Here is a 22,718-nt window from a genome sequence, read left to right as displayed (position 1 = left end):
ACGAACTACTTAAGTTACCAAGTTACTAACTTTATCCTTTTTTATAATTTTCAGGAACAGAAATAACGGGTTTAGCGCACCAGTTGGGCTATGAGCGCGAAGTTATCAGAATATGGTTCTGCAACAAACGTCAAGCCCTCAAGAACACCGTCAGAATGATGTCCAAAGGAATGGTCTAAAGCAATTCAAAAAATAAAACTAGTGACGGGATTTGACTCTTATATCGATGTCGATTTTCGCTTTACGATCTGCACGTAGTCGTCTCGATATTCACCTTATTATTTGCATCGATAGTGTCTTATTTAAAATTAAAAAAGTTCGGCGGTTTGTTTTTCAAAAAAATCAGGCCTTATATCTTTGGGATTCCAGCCAATATAAGAATGGGATTTACATAATTAGATATTTAATGTTAACGTATAAATAACAAATTTCGACTGAATATTCGTCTCGATGTAGTTGACAGTGGTATTTGAATGGAATGTGTCTCGATATTATTAGGTGTTTTAGTACAAAATAATAAATTGATGAATTGTGCATTACTCCGTAGATACAAAGAAAATATTGAAATCAGGCCCATTTCGATTAATAATTACTTCATCGTCTAGCATTTCATAGTTCCATAATATAATACAGTATTAAGCGCTGGATATTATCATCAATGAACGTATTCAGTATAATATACAAAGTGCACAATGAATAAAAGAAAGAGAGTTAAATAACTCGACGAAATGTGGGTAATCCTAGTAAGTATTAGCAATTTTTTGTAAAAATATTGCATTTTGTAAATAAGTACAATACATAATAAATTTTCGGCGATAATTTGTAACGTAGTGGTACATTAATTTATTGAAATACTCTGAGTTGTTTCGTTCTATTTAGCGAATGTTGCACTTTATAGTTTTAGGATTTATCGATTATCGATATTATGGAAGTAGATAATGTGTCGTCAGTCTTAGTGGCCTACTGAAAGTTTTTTAATCTTTGGTAGGTTTTTGTTAATAGATAGGCATAAAACGATATGTATAGATTAATAATAAAAATAAATTCGTCATAAGTTGTAAATATTGTTTTCGTAATTTTATTTCAATAAATTGTATTATTAGTTATATTTTAATTAAAGAAAATATTTTCTAAGCTTTTTAAGATCTTTGTAGATTCAAGTTGGATTTTGTGGCGATATAACAATGTTTTCAAATTTCGTGAAAAAATATTTCGTTCGATTAAAATACTAAATAATACAATAAAATACAATACATGTAACAGCTGGTCTTAAAACATTTAGTGGCAAATAGATTGTTGTGCATATTTTTTTGGTCATATGAATATTAAACTAATGAAATTGCCTCGCATTTGGAAATGTAGATTTTGAATATTATACATATATATAGATTTTCCAAAAGGACTAAAATTTGACATTATACAATTATGTTTTAAGTGTTTTCCCAAAAAAATATGCACACGTACCTATTATTTATTTTTGCTCAGTTTGTTATATTTTTCAATGTAGAAACAATTTGTTTAATAAAAAAATAATAATTGACAGATCTTTAATTGACGCGTATAACAATTTCAACTTATTTTATCTACATTAAACAAAATTAGGCATTTAGTTTTGTTAAGTCACAATGTTATGGACTGAACATATTATGTAGGTTTTCACATTTGTAAGTACATTTTTTTCCTGTAAATAAATTATTTACCTTGTTAGATATTTCAATTTTAAGACCTTCTGTTAAGTGTATTACCGATAGTACATAAGAGTATAATGTAATGTATGTTAATGACCAATGAAAACCAACTTGTGATCATTAATATTTGTACTGTTACCTACTACTTAACAAGAGTCGTTAAAAAATAATATTATAAAAATTGAACATATTTTTCGGCTGTTGAAAAATTGTAAATACAATATTAAGGATAATAAAACTATTTGGATTAATATTTAGGAACAAATGGAAAAAATATTATCAAAATTTATATTTTCAAAAATTATTACAAGTGCAAAAAAAATGTGTATTTAAAAAAAGGGAAGTTTGGCCATAAAATGCAAAATTATTCATGGAATTTTTTATCGACTACAGCACACCACTACACCCATAGGAGCAGTATGGTATACAGTGACTAAAATCGTGCGATGCGATATTGTACGTAATCAGTACTTATTTTAAGGAGTCAGGAGTTTTTGTAACTCGTATTTGACCTCAATCTGCTTCCTCGATTTCTAGACCATTTTTCACAAAAACGCAGATATTTAAAATAAAATAACAAATAGCTATAGTGAAAACCCTGGCTCCCAACAAACATTAGCGTAATAGATGATGCATAGGATGCTAAGTACAAATGATATTATTTACTCTACTAGTCCTGTAACAATTAAAAATATTACACGACAAAATCGCGTTGCACTCTGGTTTTCATGATCCGTACGTAACTGTAATAATAGTATACAATTAATAAAATCTACTTACACATAAATTCAGCTGTAACACATATTCAAACCAAACTGTAACAGTATGTAATAGTGTATTAATTTTTTCTTCCTATAATGGTACCGATCGATTGATTATGGCTGCTGGTTTATGAAGAGATGCAGAATAAAGACAGATAACTGTTTGAACGTTTGGTTTTATTTTTTTATCACCCACCAGTACATGACAATAATTTAAGTGTACAACGAATACCTTACTTTTAATATTCAACATCGCCTTTACTAATCAAGGAGAATTTACTAAACTGGACAAGGATATGTCAACACCTAGGCGTAAGATCCAACACTGTATTGCCGTTAGCGTATGTGTAGAACTGCGCTAAAATCAAAAATATAAATTTAGTTTGATAATCATTATTTCCTGGCATCTTTACTTTTAAAATAAAACTTTTGAAATTCGCGCCTACCATTTCGTCCCGGGCTACGAATGACAGCGGAAACGGAAATCACTGCGTTTTTCTGTTTCTTTTTACGCTCTAAAACACATTTACAGAGATACAAAAAATAAACTATTATTATAAAAAATGTGATGCTAATGTGACGATATAATAATAACAATAGAGAGTATTACTGCACATTTATCCCGCCAGAGTACAGCACTGTATGTTAGGTACACAAAAGCTTTGCCGCCTTTTATATCGATTAAAACGTTTATTTTTGAGTACTTTATTAATCCTTTCATTATGTAAGCATTCGTTTGTGAAAATATACAACAATGTAGCATTTCGGTTATCCATAAGATTAAAAAACTTCGAAAACTATGGGATATGCTTCACGCTGTACAATTTTCGAGTCAGTAAACGGACGAAAAGAAGCTCGGAACACTTCACAAGTAAAGACTTATTAAAATATAGACTTCATACAGGTAAGATCTTCAGTCAAAATCAAGTTTATATCAGTTTATGACCACAATTGACCAAATAATGCAGAACATAACTTTAAATAGTTATTATTTTCAGGATAATCCACTAAATCTTTCCTTATTCCTTTAAACTCGCACCACGATTGCGTAGAAGGTATTTTTGGTCGTAAATCTGCAACAATATTGAAAATTGGCGCTTTTTGCCTCCATTGGCAATGTTTGTGTACCAATTGTACCAGTAGTGCCATCTGCGCTGAGCTTTGCGTAATATACCCTAAACCTACATACTTAATTTATCAAAATAAGTGTAAAATGATAGGAATATGTAGGTACCTAATTAATTTCAGTAGGATTTCGAGGTATTATGTGCAATCTGTTTGTACAATGTTTGAGTGTGAAGAGGGCCTTATTTCGTCATATTTTGAATTCAACATGGCTGCCAAGTTCTTATCAGCGTGTCAGACGTCAGTATTTTCTATAGAAATATCGACCTAAAATAGAGAATTGTGTTTTTATAAATAGAATTTATAATCACAGGATCCTATTTTTGGATTAAGCGGTTCTTAATTAGCGCAACTTTGCATCTTACTGAATTGTATATAATAAAATAAAAATAACTTGAGCTCCTGTTTTGTTCAGTGCTACAATAACAAACCTTGTTTTTTGTATTTAATTTTATTACGTCACGATGGTCCTCAGACGGGATTACCTGACGAAACATTAGTGATTAAGTGGAATTGTTCGTATCTGAGGTCGTGATGATTCACTAGGTTAACTTACAATCGTATGTCAAGTGGTGATCATTATTATTGTTAGTGGGCTCGTCGCGTCCGGGCGTTGACTTATCAAATAGGAATCCAGTAACTCGGTAATAGATGAGATGATTGAGAGCGTTTCACGCCGCGCATTCAGTAGTTCAAGTGGTACGTACAACGTACGAGCTTCAGAACTAGCCAGGGAAAGGAAACTGAACATATTTAATGTCACAGTTCAGTTTTTGGATGATACCCAGCAGTCTTTTCAAATCGAAGTGAGTAAACATAGTTTAGTTCCTTTGAAATAACATTTGATCTTAGTACATAATGGTAAAAAAAATCCTGATTCAGACTTATCCCAATCACATGAAACCACCAATATGTAAACATATAAAATATGGGTTGTTTGTAAAAATCATTTAAATTAAAAATAGAAGGTATGTATTACTGGAAGATGAATGATGATGATCTCTAATGAGTTTAATAAACATTTTATTAATTTAACTCATAAGACCTATGACGCAAAAATAAAAACAGACCTTGGATTATTAAAAAAGAATGACTCAACTATTTATCTTACCCCTACTGACGAAAATGAAGTATATAAAATAATAAAATCCTTAAAAAATTCCACCTCAACAGGCTATGACGAAATCTCTACCAAAATTATTAAAGCTTGTGCTTATGAACTCTCACCTCTAATTTCACATTTGATTAATCTTTCTCTTGAATGCGGTATCTTCCCCCCAAGCTTTAAGCATTCGATTGTAAAACCGATTTATAAAAAAGGTGACAGAGATGATATAACTAACTACAGACCCATAACCTTAATACCAATCTTGTCAAAAATATGGGAAAATGTTATTCATGCCCGACTAATAACTTTTCTTGACAAATTCAATGTAATAAGGCCTGAACAACATGGCTTTCGGAGGGAAAGGTCTACAACGTCGGCTTGTTTCTCATTTGTAAAAGAAATTGCCACATGGATGGATAAGAGGGTCCCAGTTAGCTCTTTAATGTTTGACATGAAAAGCGCGTTTGATTTCGTCTGTCATAAAACTTTGTTAGCAAAATTAGAGATCTACGGAATCCGAGGAAAAGCTCACGATCTGATTGTCGATTATCTATCTGAAAGAACTCAGTGCGTAGAAGTAAATAATTTCAACAATGATTTAGAGTTTACTGCATTCCGCTCCTCGGCTACAGTCAATAGAATAGGGGTACCTCAAGGGAGTGTGCTGGGCCCACTTTTATTCATTTTGTATATAAATGAATTGCCAACAATAACAGCTTACCCATGTACACTCTTTGCTGATGATTTGTCCATTGTTGTTAACAAAAAACCAAACTGCAGTTATGAAAAGCAAATTAATCGATGCACATCTGTCATGGAAAGAACACATTGACTCTGTGTGTCAGAAAATAAACAGATTTGTATATGCCCTGTATCGGTTACGAAACACTTGTGGACAGGAAACAGCACTTCTCGCCTACCATGGCTATGTTTGCTCGGCATTGCGCTATGGACTGGTCATTTGGGGAAACTCAGTTAGAATAAACGAAGTTTTTGTAATACAGAAAAAATGTGTTAAGGCTCTATCTGGTGCCAGACCTCTTGATAGCTGTAGGCCATTATTCAAAAAGCTAAAAATTTTGACATTGATTTGCATGTACTTGATGGATATTTGTTTATTTGTAAAGTGCAACATACAGAAATTTTGTAAACTACCATATCCTTCTTCACTTAGATACCCAAATCGCCTGGCTACACTATCGCATACCACTAAATTGTTTCAAGCGAACAGTTACAATATGGCAATAAAACTTTATAACCATCTGCCAGAAAGTTTGAAATCCCTGCCATTGACAAAGTTTAAAAAACAGCTTCATACATTGTTGGTCACTAACTGCTTTTATGATATTAATGAATTTCTTGCATTTAAATTTTGACTTTGACATACAGCGCCCTCAAAAATTATAATTGACATTATTATATAAAATTTCAATAATTTCTTAATTTATATGTTTAAATTATTTATTTGTTAAAAATTCTGCATGTAACTAACATAAATTGTAATTTATGAAATTGAATATTTGCATGCCAACTGTTGGCGCAACACGCCTGTACAACTTATATTAGACAAACTCTTGTCGCAACTTGTAACCAATATTTACCGTGTTTTGCCTGCAAATAAATTTTATTATTATTATTATTTGTATCTCTCAAAAGTTTCACGGGCCGTAGCCCGGTCCTTTGAGGCTTGCATGGGGACATGGGTCCAACATGTAGAGGCCTTGTGAGATGTTTGATCTAAAATGGTGTGGGGCACAATCCAAAGCATGCTCGCCAAGCACACCACGGAGATGTACTTGCGAACAATTTTTAGAAAGTGCAGGACTATTGGAATATAATGTATACTACAACGTATAGGGCTATTGGGTTGAATAGGCTTGTGTATGTGTATTCAGGTCTATGAGACAAAACTATGTCGCCTGCCTGACCAATGTATAAACACGGATAAAATAGGCAGGCGGTGACTCGCCAGCTCTGTCAATGGGCCCCCGAAAAAAGCTGCACGATGCAAAATTGCAGCAAAGAGGGCAACACTAGTAGAGCGGCTGAGGGTGTCGAGAGGTGCGGCTCCGGTTTCACCATCACGGTGCTGCCCGAGAGCGGGTTTCCCCGTTATTACGCCATTACGTGCAATACACTTCCACCCTGGAGCGAATGTTCTGCTCTTGCTACTCCACTCTGACCGGCCGGCTAAGGCAAGACAGAGGCAGGGACGTGTTACTGAGTGTATGTGTGTGTAGGTGCATGTGTGTGTGGTCCCCTGGAGATCGGGTCCGTGGTGACGCCGCTCACCAACAGCTCGCCACAAGCTGCCCTGCGGTGACTGATTGCACTGGAAATCCAGCGGGCGATGGGGTCGTCACATCCCTACGCACTTATTATTATTATTATTATGAATTTGATTTTTCCAACCTTACAAGTACTTCATGTAAAATATGCAATTTTTTTCAGAAAAAAGCAAAGGGCAGTGTCCTTCTAGAACAAGTGTATCAACATATAGAGTTAGTAGAGAAGGACTACTTTGGCTTGCAGTTTACGGAAAATGGATCTCCACCAAGTGCCACCAACACTGAAATAACTGTATGTACTTAATTCCTTATTTATTTTTGATAATTAATATTTAAATGTATGTCAGGTTTCTTGTTTTTAAGAATTATTGTTTTTAATTACTATCCCAACTAATATTATAAATGCGAAAGTAAGTTTGTTACCTCTTCACACATTATCTACTTGACCAATTGTTATGGAATTTGGTACACAGATAGAAGGATATTTTTTTTTGCCGAATTTCTCATGGGAGTGAAGCCCCATGAGAAATTCGGTGTGATTTTGAATTTTATTACATAGCTAGACAAATACTATCACTTCAAGTTCAGCAGCTGGGCCCTACTATTGGGGAAATTTAGATTATGTTCTAATCATAAGCAATTTCATTGAATACATTCTGCAGTTTTTACATGATTAGCAAATATAAAACTTTCTAATACAGTATTACATCTTTTTCGCTTTTGGTATAAACAGAGCCAAGAGAAGCACAAATTGAAGGCTGTATATTAATGCCTAAGTAAAATAGGACCATCCTATCCTTAGAATGACATTTACGAAGTGCTTTGGAAAAGAAGCATATGGCATATTCAATTTTTAATTTATGCTCCATCTCAGTATCAAAAATTATCTCAAAATTGTGGTCAAAAGGAACAATAGCATGAATACATTTAAAATAGGTACCTCTAGAGAAACAAAATGATATCCACCCAGTTACAGTATGTTTAATTTGACCGAGTGACCTGTGTGTGAACCCAAACTCAATTAGCTTGACTGATTGAGTCCTTTGAATTTATTGTTGGGAAAATGGCACACATTTTAATAGGCATTGTGCATTTCATATCTAACCATTTAGATAACTTGGATGCAGTTAAATTCCTATTATGTTCCTAACGCTTAACTTTATCTTTAAAAAGTTATACCTAAGTCACAAAAAATATCCACTTCATATGAAATATCATTTTTTTTAAACATGCAAATTGTCCAAAGATTTGTTTGTTATAAAATTTTATTTCACATAAAACACATCAATGCTTACAAAAAAAAAAAATAGAGAAACAATTAAATCATTAATTGTTTCAATATTAGTTCTGCCTTGTTTAGTTTCTATTTATTTTTTTCTTTTTAAGCGCTGGCTGGACAGCAGCAAATCAGTCAAGAAGCAAGTGGGAGGCAATGCTGTATTCTGGCTGGCAGTACGGTTCTATCCTCCAGAGCCATCTCGACTGGCCGAAGAGTACACTAGATATCTATTGTGTCTACAGTTGAGAAAGTTACTACTTGACGGAAGGATCAATGCGCCCAAAAATACTGCCTTGTTATTGGCTTCATTCACTGCGCAAGGTAACAACAAATATTTTTAATTTTTTAATTTTTATTTTTACTAGCTTGTAGTGTACCACTGCTGGACAAAGGCCTCCCGTCTAAAGAACAAAATTATTAAGCTATAATAAAAGTGGTTCGCTGTATGACGGTAAATACGATATCTAATATTAGAAAATTAATTAAGGAAGAATTGAGTGATTTGATCTCGTGCAAGTATAATTATTTAGCTTTTTCCCATTTTCTTTCCTAGTGATAACACTGTACTCGCCGATGAACCTAAGCACCAAATGTTTAACTGAAACAAATGTAACATTATGCATGCATTTTACAAACGCGTTACTTCTTTTCCTTTCAATGCATGAGGTAAAGTTATGTACATAAACTAATATAGAACATGATGATTAATTATATATTGATATACTTAATTTAAATTAAAACTAAATAATGTAAATATTTGCATTGTAAGTATGATAATACTTGATCCCTAAGGTATGACAAAAAATATCACTAAACTTGCCAAGGTAAATATTGTGCCTAAAAACTTACATCTTTTTTATTTTGTCTCCTTTCTAAAAGCTCTCATACAAACTACACTATGTTCATTAATTCGCACCGGTATCTGTCTGTAGACAATATTGTATAGTCGGTATTCAAATATAATTTTCTTTTCAGCCGAATTAGGCGATTACAACGTGTCAGAGCACCCACCGAACTACCTATCAGAATTCTCGCTACTACCGAAACAAACCGCGGAGGATGAGCGTCGTATAAGGGAGTTACATAAGCTGCATAAGGGCCAGGCCCCGGCTGACGCTGAGGCCAACTTTTTGGAGCACGCGAAGAGATTGGACTGTTACGGTGTTGAATCACACCCGGCTAAGGTGAGAATCCCTTATCTCTTTCGTAGTCGCGTGTTACTGGCGTATTTCTTGGTCCAGGGAACGCGAGGAAAAATGTTTTTATTTCGGAGTAGTTAGTAAGTAGTTCCTCATTTTTTACATTTTAGGATTTTTAGAGCATGACATTTTTACTCATTTAATGTATCAGCAGATATTAAAAACTAAACTCATTATGTAACTTTTGTGACTAAACTTTTTAGTAGTGTCCATTTGCTATCTATGACGATATATACATTTGAAAATAGCACAAATTTTATTTATACCTTAAAAATATTATCTATTGCAGGATACCAACGGCAAAGACATATTTATTGGCGTGACGTCAATAGGTATAGTAGTCTTCCAGAACAGTATACGAGTGAACACATTCTCTTGGAGTAAAATCGTCAAGATTTCTTTCAAGAAGAAACAGTTCTTTATACAGATTAAAAGAGAGCCGGTAAGTTGTTTGAAATACGATACTTTTGGTCTAAATTGTTTTTTCTAACTGGCTCACAACTAGCTTTAATTATGATAATAATGTAAAAGATAATTTTATAGATTCAGATACTACAATTATTTTACGCATGGTATTGTGAAGTAAACAAAATTATGAGAGACTATTTGTCTGATCTAAGCAGAATTTGTATCTCAGTACATCACCCCCTCTCCACTATATATATACAGAGTGTAGTATAAAGTTAACATATACAGTTGTTTAAAGATATACATATTAAAAAAAGCTTCCCACTAGCAAGATTTATTATTTAAGAAAGAAAGAAAAACAATCTATTTTTTAAAGACCTCAGCAGTATAAAAATCTTATATTTTACTAATAACAGTAACATGGCCAATAGTAGGTAATATTTCTAGAAGTTTTCTAATGAGATTGATATACATATACATAGATTACTTTAGTAGCTAAAACTTGCCTTTATTTTCAAGTTTTAAAACAAAGCTAACAATTTTCAGTCTGAAACTTACGACACCGTGTTGGGTTTCAACATGCGTTCAGGACGCGCCGCTAAGGCCCTCTGGCGGTGTAGTGTGGAACGCCACGGCTTCTTCAGACTACGGGCCCCTAGACGGAGGCCCCTACTGGGGGCCTTAGGGGCCTTAGCTGGGATCACTGCCCCGACCGTGCCTAGGACCGAAACGCAAGCTTTGGAAGATGCAAGGAGGTCTAGATCGATCAATCGAAGCTTTGTTCGGTAAGTTTTGTCTTATTTTGTGCGTATTTAAGTTCGCATTTACGGATATTTTCAGCTTTTAGTAACAAAAGCCACAAGATTTTTTGTAACTGAACCTTTTCTATGTACATCTGATAAATGTATTCTGTTTCAACAAATATGCTTCTAATCTAAGAAACATTTTATCTTTTTAACTGTAAATGTTCCGTGAGATAATGAAATGTGTTTTGTTAAAATTTGTCATACATATGTAAAGAAAACTATAATTTTCTTCAATTCAAATAGTTAAATAGTATGGAGAAGGACATAGGGTTACCTTTCGTCTCTAAAAAAAAGTGTTCCCATAGGAAACCTAGTCCTATATAATATTATAAATGCGAAAGTATATTTGTTTGTTATCTCTTCATGCTCTATCTACTGAAATGTTGCATACATGTAGATTGAAGTATGGGGAAGGACATAGGGTATTTTTCATTCCGGAAACATAAACGTACTCATGGAAAATTTTCGCGAGCTGTGGGCAACATCTAGTCCTACTAATATTACAAATGCGAAAGTTTGTAAGGATGTATGTGTGTGTGTATGTTTGTTACTCTTTTAACCAAAACTGAACCGATTCTTATGAATTTTGGTAGACTGGTAGAATATAACCCGGAACAACATACACATCACGTACTTATTAACTCGAAATCCCACGGAAGCCCCGAGGCGCAGCAAGTATTGCGTATTTTTGACAATTGACACAACTGGTCCGGTCGCAATGCAGCCGCAGCAGCTCGCGCACGGGCGCGCGCGCGGCGTCGCCAAGCGCGGACGCGGCGCACGCGGGCGCAGGCGCGGGCGCGCGCGGCGCTCGCGTCACTGCGCATGCGCCGCCTGCGCCGCGCCCCGCCTGGACGCTGGACACGGACGACGCCGACGTCTCCCTACAGTGAGTACTACACTACACTACACTACAGTGACACATATCATATATATCTCATACTAATATTATAAAGAGAAAATATTTGCATGTATTTGTCTGTACTATTGTAAGCGATAAAATGGTAAGCGTTTTTGAGTTTATATGTTTGAGGCTGATAATCTTCGAAACTGCCGAACCGAAGGTACTTACATTATCCAAAATTGCTATAGGCTATATTTTATCTCAAAATTCCCACGGGAGCGAAGCCTCGGGCAACATATAGTTATTAATAAATTTCAATTTATTCCCATTTCGATGAAAGTTGGCACAGAAGTAGAAGACATTTTCTGGCAACATATACATAAAATATGTGACATTTGAAATTTTTTTGTTATGGTTTTGCCCGAACCATAATAAAATGGGCTGCGCCACCAGTAGATTAATATCCATACCAATATTATAAAGAGAAAAAATGTATTGTATGTTTTTGTAATTAATAAACATTTTTTTCCAATATTGATGAAATTTGGCAAAGAGAGGAACATTGTGTAATAAATGCTTCTTTTTTTTTGTTTATCCGGGACGGGCCGCTAATCCTTATATAAAAGGAAGAAGACTCACCCTTTTCTCCAATAAATAATCACTATTTCCAGTGACGACGGCGGCTTTTTAGAACGCGTACTCCGCGTACCTCTTTCGTACGTGGACGAATCATCTTCGGCATCAGAAGCGGGAGTGGAGGAGTCAGTGTGTGTGCGGCTGCGCCCCGGCCCGGACGGACGGTTCGGGTTCAACGTCCGGGGCGGGGGCGGCGCGCCCGTGCTGGTGTCGCGCGCGGCGCCCGCCACGCGCCCGCACTTGCAGGAAGGAGACCAGGTAACACTTACGTCCGGTTTCTGAGTTTTTTCATTGCTCGAATCACGCCATTGAAATAGCGATCAATTAAATAAACTGCCGTTAATATACTCGGAAACCGAGCATTTAACGTGCCGACGGCGGCTTCCTAGATTACTTCGTGTGACTATCACCTACGTAGGCGCGTCATCGTCAGAAGCGGGAGTAGAGGAGTCTCTCAGTGGCGCCCAATACGAGGCCGCAGTTGCAGGATCAGGTAACACTTATCTAGCTTAATTTTGAACCATTTCCAATAGCAACGGCGGCTTTCTATTGTACTCCGTGTTCCACTTTGCTACTTAGGCGTATCATCGTCGACATCAGAAGTGGGAGTGAGGAGTAGGAGGAGTACTTGTGCTGGATTTTATTCAATCGCCCAAATATAAAGATAATATAGTAATAATATATTTATTTCAGGTCATATCAATAAACGGAACGGACGTGGATGAACTGACACACGAACAAGTCGTACAAATTATACGTAATACGAGAGGAGTACTCACACTCATCGTCAAGCCTAATGGTAAGATTTTTTATAAATACATTTAGACGTAACTTAAAAGCATTTCATTTGGTGAATCTAAGTCACTAGTAAATGTAATAAATACTCTCTTAGTCATAAAAAACTTAAAGCATACCTACTTAAGCTAAAATATTTTAGCGATTGTATTGTATGTGATTGTATGGAAAGCAAAAAAGTTACATCATTTTTGCTATAGATTACATTGGATACCTACTCTATGTCGACAAACCATCTACAAAAAATTGCTTGGCGTTTAAAAAGCAATCCTAACTAAGATTATAAATGCAAAAGTAAGTTTGTTTGTAGGTAACAAACAAACTTACTTTTGCATTTATAATCTTCACGCTGTATCTACTCAACCAATCATTTCAATCACCACACATCAATCATTCATTTAAATTTTGACATTTTTAATAATGATGTAAATTCGTCCTCTTAATTTTTAATATATGTATAAGACTGCTGCGGTGAAGTTTGTTGCGCCGCTTCTTCTTCACCTGCGCTTTGGAAGTCGGCAGTAGACTTTGTTTAAGTAATTTTTTGACGTCAATAAGTGATGTATATCATTCTAAATTGAATAAAGAATATTGAATTTGAATTTATCGTAGTTTATAATGTGCAGAACGATATGGAAAATCTACGCGGACGAAGCTAGTCCTATATGTATATATATATAATATATACAAAAAAAATACTTTTTCCAACTTTATCAATTTCCATATCAAAATATATTTTGACGACCTCCGTGGCCTAAGGTATATAATGGAGGTCCCGGGTTCGATCCCCGGTCAGGTCAACATGGAAAATGAACTTTTTCAGATAACTTGGGCCTTGGATGTTTATCTATATATGTATATAATATATTCACAGCGGTATACGAGCCCGAAGACGGCGGTACAGAAGAACCGACGGTATGCTTCGTTCCGAACTCGGGCGAGTTCGAGGGAGACGCTCTAGAACAATCGATGTTGTTGCTAGGCGACGGATTGGCCAATGGCGCGGCGTTGACTCAGTACGAGACGTTGTTGAGAAGATTGCCCGAAGAACCAGCGGCTGTGTCAAAACTGCCACACAATTTGAACAAGAATCGATACAGGGATATTGCGCCTTGTGAGTATTGGTTTAGAACAAAAACAAAGAACATTTTCAGAATCATAGAAAAAATGTGGTAAAACAATGAGGGATGGGGGGTGGAATTCTCTTGCTTGTTTGAGTAAAAAATGTCAATATTTTTCTCTGTCAAACATTTTGAGTCTGCTTACGGTTATTATTTTTTTTCTTTTAACGAAACAATATTGTTTTCATTCCAAATTGTCTAATATCAAACCACGAAACTTAAAGTATTGGCAAACATTGGCAGGCTTATATACTATTTTAACGGATTTTCATTGCATTTTATATATTTTCCTGCAGATGATTCAACTAGAGTAGTATTGAAAAACGGACCAACTGGCGATTACATAAACGCGTCGTACATCAACATGGAGATACCTAATTCAGATACGGTCCTCACGTACATTGCTACGCAAGGTTTGTGCTTGTTATTTATATTATTTATGTAAATACTTTATTGTACGAATAATAATTACAAAAAAAAATACTATATTTACATTTAAACATAGTTATAAATGACGAGATCTATGTAATTTTCTCTGTTCATAATTATAAGCGTCTATAGACTTCTACTAAGAATCCATTATTTAAAAGATCAACTAAGAGCCATAGTTGAGTTGCATACTCAGTTGCGTCGTCTGTCATGTTGACGTCCATCGACGGATCAACGCAGAAATTTTATGAAGTTTCGACGTACGTCAACGCATCATCGTCAAACGACTACGCAACGTAGCATGACTGAGCTTATGGGGCATGACTCAAAATTGCGGCGAGGCAATTTCATCTGATCAGAAAAAAAAACTTTAAATAAAAATACATTTTAAAAGTACTTCAATAATTCTTTAAACAAATATTCTTATTAAAATATTATTATTATAATAACAAAAGTTACCATCACATCTTAATGCAACCTAAACTGATCTGCATAGAAAATTCATACCATCGACTTAATTTTTAGTATGAATGCGATTCATTTTAGGTTCCTAAATTGAACTGAGTTGCCTTTGAATCGTACCGTAAAAGTTGACGGTAGGCCTGCTGGCCTGTAATAAAAAGATGTTTAAATCTCCTCAGGCCCTCTGTCGTCGACAGTGGGAGACTTCTGGCAGATGGTGTGGGAGAGCGAGAGCAGTTTAGTTGTTATGCTGACCGTACTTGCTGAGAGGGGCAGGGCTAAGTGTCACCAATATTGGCCTAAGGTATATATCACACAGTACAATTTATTGTTTTGAACCCCCGACGCAAAAAGAGGGGTGTTATAAGTTTAATGTGTCCGTCTGTGTATCTGTCTGTGGCATCGTAGCTCCCAAACGGATGAACCGATTCGTTTAGCTTTTTGTGTCATTGATAATTTTATCACGAGTGTTCTTAGGCATATTTTATAAAAATCGGTTCAGCCGTTCAAAAGTTGTAGCGAAATGAATATCTTCGTGGAGGTCTAAGAAAAGAGGGTAAGTTACTTCGCATCACGTGGGCCGTATGCCTGTTTGCTTGCTCAGTAATATAAAGAAGCTGGCTTTAATATTGAATGATCTATTTCAGGTTAGCAGTACGCCGCTGAAGGCTACCAAAGATCTGACAGTGTATACGAACAGCGAACAAAACTATGGACATTATGTGAGGAGAGAGATCACAATAAAGGTGATTAATTTATTATATACACCACATAATTGGACTATATGTGATTTGCTACAGATTACAATAGGCTCATTCTAACGCATTAGGTAATAACCTGTAATGTTAGATGTAAGAAATGTTAATAAATAAATTTAAAAAAATAAAAATAAAATAAGACGTACGTCAAACACAGAACGTGTTATAATAAAAGAGTTTTAATGATTAAAATATATTCAGATCTTGCCATCAGCAACACACTTTATCCAATAGTCTACAGATATATATCCGCCACAAGCTTCTTAAATTAGATGGAAATGCTTATTTAATATATATAAAATTTAAGATAGGTACGAGTTTTAGGTGCCATTTAGTTTATCACCTTGACAAATGGACATACTAAATTACTTATATCATCCCGAGGTATGTGTATATTATGGTTTTACCTGTGTGAAGCCGGGACGGGCTGCTATCATTTTTTTTTATAAATCGCAAAATTGTATCACACGTAAGTGGCCCTTATTTTATCGTACTAATATTATAAATGCGAAAGTTTGTAAGGATGCAAGTTCGTATGTATATTTGTTACTCTTTCATGCAAAATCTGCTGGCCGGATTGTTATGAAACTTGGTGTACGGGTAGAATATAACCTAGAATAACATATAGGGTATTTATTATCCCGAAATTCCCACGGGAGTACGCCCTGGGGCTTGGGCGTAGCTAGTATTATAAATGCCAAAGTTTGTGAGGATGTTTGTTATTCTTTCACGCGAAATCTACTGGAAGGATTGTTATGAAATTTTGTACACGAGTACAATATGACCTGGAACGGGACTTCGATTCCCAATTTGGGGGTATATCGGGATAAAAATTACCCTATGTGTTAACATAGGAATTCCCATGGGAGCGAAGCCCCGAGGCGCAGCTAGTTATTGTATAAAATCTAGAATATGATATTTCCATATCACCCAGGAGAGTGGCGGTGGTTCCCGCAACATAACCCAATTGCAGTACACGGCGTGGCCCGACCACGGCGTGCCTGAAGATTCCGCTGCGTTCATATCATTCACTCAGCTTTGCTCGCAATTGAGAAACCACCGAGCTGGTACGCATACATTCTCTCTTTTTATGTCTTTAAGGGCCTACAGACGTGCACACCAGCAGTAGGAAAGCGGACTCTGGGCTCCGACGCTCAACGGCTGGGGAAGCAGCTGGGATAACGCTCAGATGAGATAGAGAGACGTGCACACTAGCGCCACCAACACATTTTATCAATTTATATAAAAAATAAAAAAAAATATCTTGGCAAATTATACCACTATATGAAGGAGTTTATTGGAAATTATTGTAGTCTTGGATTACACACAAACTGTGTGTAATCAACTGGCTACACGAATTTTGGTGGGCAGTTTTCGGTTTAGTCAACTGTGACTACATTGACCTTGTTTACTTGCAATGTATGAGGGTAACTATTTTCGTACGGGTGTAATCATGCAAAGAATCACAAACGTTTACGATAACAATATAAATCCTACTCTGGCCAGCCCAGAGGTCTATGCCCAGCAGTTTGTCACGGAAGACTGCAAATGATGATGATGATGAAAAATTACTATATTGATAGCACATTATCAATTGGCTGCCTTTTCCTATTAGTAATACCAACGGTGGTGGAGGACACTCCAGGCCCGGAACGTATCTTGGACCCACCGATGGTGGTCCACTGCTCAGCGGGAGTGGGCCGCACGGGGGCATTAATATTGGCAGAGACCGCCATACAGCTTCTACGTACGCGGCAGCCCGTGTACCCGCTCGACCTCGTGCGGGCGATGAGGACGCAGAGGCCCATGTGTATACAGAACGCTGTGAGTATATCTTGTGACAACCAACGGTTACATAAATGCAATAATGAAGTACTAAAAATTATTTATATATATATTAATTGTCGAATATACATATTATACAGAACGTTGTGAGAATATCGTGTGACAACTAAAAGTTATGTTGGTATAAACGTAATAATTAAGTAGTAAAAAGTAGCCGTCGAATAAACATTGAATGAACAAACAGCTTTTGTTGCGAACATATTACCACGCTGTGACGTCACTTCTACGTGTCATTTAGTATGGAGCGTTTGGACGTGTCCAAAAATGTGTGATTTTTGAAAGCATTGTCATTACCACAGTAATATTTTCATTGGGGTGAATTTCACGAGCGTTTGAACGTGTAGCGTGTAGCGTTTCATTAGTGTCAGACAATATTTTTTTACATAAAATGGGATAATTAAATTGATTAATGTGTATGGTACAATTTAATAAACACTAATGACAGCCCGCGGCGGAGTTGAAAACGCTCGTGAAATTCATCCATTGGAGTTTCTATTAACATAAGGGCCTTCACATAGTCATCAAAACAAAAAAAAAATTCAATTAGCCATCCAGTTGGTTTTGCATGATTATGTAACAAACATTCTTCCGATGGTAACAAATGCCTGGCTATGTCATTCCCGCCCGGAACAAAAAAAGTTATAGCTTGATTGGTGTCAAGGAAGATATGCAAGCCAATGCTCCGGACTAAGGACCGTGGTTGGTGGAGACGAAAATGTGTCTCTTGGGCTCTAATGCCTCACGGCTGAGGAAGGAATCGAGAAAATAGTAATCAGTGAGAGATATACTCACACGCTCACATATCCAAATTACTTTATATTAAAAAAATTGAAATTATCAAAATTTACAATATTAGTATAATTGACGTTTTGTCCACAGAGCCAGTACAAATTTGTATGCGAAAGTATACAAACTGCGTACGCGCAGGGCCACATCAAACCACCGTCGGAAAACTCCAACTGATGACCAATTATTGCCTGTTAGTATTAACTATACTATCAAATGGCGGCATTGCGATTATCTTATAACGAAAATGCACGTGCAGTGTGCAGTAGTAGGCATGCAAGTATTGATTGAGTTTTGATTTACTGGCATGCAATACTCAAATCGACCGAAAACAAACAAATAACGACTTAATTTCAATTACATAAGATTTTAAATCAATAAGTACGTGTTCATATAGAGCGCAATGATTGACCGAAATATTTTATTGTCTGATATATATATTTTCGCGTTATGTAAACATTTTAAAACATCGGCGTGACTTGTAAAAGTTGTATTTAGTATTATTTCAAAACTTGACGTAAAAATAATCGTCCTTACTTAAAATTTCAATGCTGCCATTTGTATCTATTGTCATAAATATCATTCTCATTGGGTACATAATATCAATATGGGTATTGTTGATATGTAAATACCAGTGAATTTAAGTATTACAAACGTTTGCATTGTGCATTTTCTAAGTCGCATTATATTTTTATATAGACTCGAATAAATCTGCCCACACACATATCATCTTTAATTATCGTATTATGCGTAAAAGCATACACGGTTTTATTATTTTATTTATTTTAGATATAGCTATTTTTTTCTAACACTTCACTGTGATTAATTTATACTTCGAAGATCTAGGTAGCTTTAGATAAATCTTGCCTTCCTAACGAATTTAATAAAGTCACTGATGCATTAAGAATAAGATTTAATTTATTTCTTACATTTTGTAGTTTTCCATTTTATTTTTCTGTGCCATTTTAAATGTAAAGTTACGATAAGAACAAATTAACACTTTTATGATACATAAATGAAATATTTTATTTTTTTATGCACAATATCCTAAGATTGACAGTATTGTATGATTTTAATGTTTGAGCGTATTTTTTATTAAACTAAATAAACTTAATATATTCGTAGTGTTAATATGAAAAGTGTTCTTCGGTCATTAATAATTTGGGACCTAAATTTAGGCACGGTAAGAGTAGATTAGTAGTGGAGTTGTGTTTACGCCGGGCAAAGATTTACGCCCATTACACGCCCGGCGTAAACTCGTTTGTGATTAGTAGTGGTTGGTATAAGAATTATGATGATTAAGTATAAATTTTCGTACAAATATGAATATTGTTTTATACATTATCGTATTTGTCTTTTTTCTTAAAATCAGGAAATATCTACCGTGCCTAATAAATAATAATGTCAATATTATATACGTACTATTAAATTATTTTACATGTAAAATTGTTTGATTTTAACGCTTCTCTGTTTTAATTATAGTTATCTTATTATCAGCTTGTTTTGGATTTTAATTTTAATGAATAATATAATTTATTTGTTATTTTACTTGTATGAATAATTTGAATCTATAATAATCACATAAGTGATATTTAAAATTCTCTAATAATTTTTGTTTTGGATTTATGAGTTTGAAAAAATAATGCTTAAGTTAATTTGTTTTCAAATAATCGACTTTTATTTATTAATTTGGACTTCTTAAAATAGAAAAAATATCATATCTGAAGTTCATCATTTTGTTATTGTATGTGTCACTAACTAGCAATTAAAATAAAAAGTACCTAAATAGCTATTACACGTTGATAAAAAAATGGCAAATAAATCAAAAGGGACCTTATGGCGCCCGTCACTTACGTCATTATTGCCGTTGTTTTGTATTCGAACAACGGCAATAAAGACCTAAGTGCCAGCCGCCATAAGGTCCCTTTTGATTTGGACGGCCACATATTTTTTATTGAAAAAATAAGCTGCAACTGCCAGCAACAATCGCGCGCCTTCGTATTGTAATGGACGATAGATCCTAACAAACTATATGAGCTACATGCCATTTTAAAAAGTAAATAAATAATTTTACATTTGGGTGTTTTTTTTTTAATTTGCTAGCCAGTGTACACCTCGACCACCGTAATTTAAGTGTGACTGATCTAGTGTAAGCGTTTGAATTGTTCAATTACTCGTGTTCGTAGCCGGTTCAAGTGTATATTTTCTACCTTGTGATGTCTGAATGTGCTGTGCATTATTTTATGTGAAGAATAAAGATTTATTGACATAGATTTAGTTTTTTTTACCACCCGATAAATATGTGTAAACAAAAATTCTAAAATGTACTTTGCCGGCAACAAAAATTAACTTGTAATAGATTAGTTTTTAGATAGCTGAGCTGATTTCATTTTTGTATGTTGACTCCAGTGGAAATGTATTGCATACTTAAAAGTTTAAACATAAATTGTAACGTGTTTGTAACTTAATAATTTTTTTGCCGAATAAAGTTATTTATACATTATTTTATACATACAATGACAACTAATGTAAGTTTGTTTATGTTCTAGACACGGGTAAAATTGCGGACAATATATTACACGAAACAATGAAACTTAAAACGTTGTTGCTACGACGACCTACCTACCGTAGCGTAGTGTTATTTTCTTACGAATTCTACTATTAATACTGTCTAATAGTAGCTGCGCCCCGGGGCTTCGCTGGCATAGGAAATTCGTTATAAAAGGTACCTTGTGTTATTCCAGGTTATATTCTGACCGTATGCCAAATTTCATAACAATCCGTCCAGTAGATATTGCACACAAACTTTCACATTTATAATACTAGAAAATGCGAGATCTTTGATTCTCAATTGCGGAATACCAACTTTTATTTCGTTTTTTTTTTTACACCTGAAATATCTAGTATAGATGGGGTTTTTTCTCTTTGCTAGGAAGTAGATACTTTGACATTTACAGAATAATATTTTGCAGTGTATCTTGAGGTTCGGTTGACTGTACCATGGGGGACAGATAAGCCTGCCCCCCCGTACCCTGTGACTGTACACCTAATTAAATAAACTTTGCGGAGACAATCGTCTTTCCGTGTCGAAATTCACAACAGTTTAAATAAGAGATACTTTCAGTTTTGTTTATTCTGATGTCAAAGCTGTTAAATTTTTAATTAGAATATCGCTTCCTCATCAAGGCTTCATCAAAGAATCAGTGTCCTAGATGCGCAACGATATTCGTGTATTCGCGTGTTGTGCTTCTCATTCGTGAGGATATCTGAATGAAAATTCCTGTCATCAGAAACAATGCAGCTACTGGTCCTACTGGTGAGACTTCTTTTTGAGTCGTTATGGCTATTTATAATAATGTGAGGTGAGTGGCTACATACCACTTGAACAGTTAAATTAACTAGCGATAGGCCACTTGCGAGTACTCAACGAGTTAAAAATGGTTGAAGTTGTCGCCATGACAGAAATCGGTCGGCCATTATGTTCCCACCCACTTTTATCGCTTTGTCGTTAGCCTCGTAAAAGTCTTATACAACTAGTGAAACAATAATTTGTATCCTATAGGACCTTTACGAGGTTTCGTAGTCGATTAAGTAGTTTCAAAGATACTTCGCTCTCGTGGGAATTTCGGAATAAAAAGTACCTACCAAATTTCATAACAATCCGTCCAATATATTTTGCGTGAGTAACAAACATATATACCTACTTACACACATAATATCGTCACAAACTTTGCATTTATAATATTAATAGTATATTATTATCGTAGAATGTAGATTACGGTGACAACATGGGCTACACGTATCATGTTCATGTCACGTTGCATTGCTTTGCCGCAGTATATATATCGCTCAGTTAGGACAGCGAGTAACCGTCAATTGAAGTCAAATCGAGTTCCGTAATAGATACTTCTTCCGGATTTTAGTATTCCGGCAGTAGTCGCCCAACCGTCGCTTGGGCGGGCGTATTCCGCCCAACTCGGGTTTCGGTCCTCGTTAATATTTGAGTAATGCGAACTCAATTTCTATTATTCCCTTTGTGAGATCAAGACGTTACTACTTGTTTGATGTGTTTGTGTCAAGTAATAATAGTAGTAAAGTGACTTATCATAAATTTTACGACTATTTTCATTTTAAGTAAGTTTGCGACAAAATCAGAAGGATAATTAAATGACTTTTTGCATTCACATTTATGTTTTGAACATCGATTATTTTATACCATAAATTTTGTTAAGAAGCTTTATAAACATCATACATTTGTAAATAAAATAACGACAAATAAATAAAATAACATTATAGTAATATAGTTAGCACTAGTTGCGCCTAAACGTTTTGCTCCCATGAGAATCTGGGTATAAAATACTTTATGTGGAACTTCTGCTG

The 22,718-nt window shown here is 35.1% G+C and overlaps 2 protein-coding genes across 7 annotated transcripts in view; both read left to right on the top strand.

Moving 5' to 3' along the window:
* pdm3 (pou domain motif 3) overlaps positions 1 to 2,617 on the top strand; it is a 133,655-nt gene extending 131,038 nt beyond the window's left edge. For all 6 annotated transcript variants that reach the window (XM_053753805.1, XM_053753810.1, XM_053753806.1 and 3 more), the window contains one exon: positions 55 to 2,617. In XM_053753805.1, the coding sequence (XP_053609780.1) occupies positions 55 to 179 (125 nt within the window). In that variant the 3' untranslated portion in view covers positions 180 to 2,617. The remainder of the gene's footprint in view (positions 1 to 54) is intronic.
* A 1,153-nt stretch (positions 2,618 to 3,770) lies between these two features.
* Ptpmeg (Protein tyrosine phosphatase Meg) lies at positions 3,771 to 20,609 on the top strand. Its single transcript, XM_053753678.2, has 16 exons — positions 3,771 to 4,380; positions 7,134 to 7,262; positions 8,357 to 8,570; positions 9,225 to 9,433; positions 9,738 to 9,890; positions 10,403 to 10,641; positions 11,387 to 11,551; positions 12,178 to 12,400; positions 12,836 to 12,941; positions 13,812 to 14,051; positions 14,355 to 14,471; positions 15,129 to 15,253; positions 15,597 to 15,695; positions 16,642 to 16,774; positions 17,323 to 17,531; positions 18,432 to 20,609. Exons 1-16 carry the CDS (start codon positions 4,231 to 4,233, stop codon positions 18,513 to 18,515), a joined length of 2,595 nt encoding a protein of 864 aa, XP_053609653.1. The 5' UTR covers positions 3,771 to 4,230; the 3' UTR covers positions 18,516 to 20,609.
* Positions 20,610 to 22,718: the final 2,109 nt, after the last annotated feature.

This window comes from Plodia interpunctella, chromosome 13 (assembly GCF_027563975.2).
Source record: "Plodia interpunctella isolate USDA-ARS_2022_Savannah chromosome 13, ilPloInte3.2, whole genome shotgun sequence".
Classification (NCBI taxonomy): Eukaryota; Metazoa; Arthropoda; class Insecta; order Lepidoptera; family Pyralidae; genus Plodia; species Plodia interpunctella.
The sequence above is the reverse complement of the archived record's forward strand: the minus strand, read 5'-3'. Positions and strand labels throughout refer to the sequence as shown.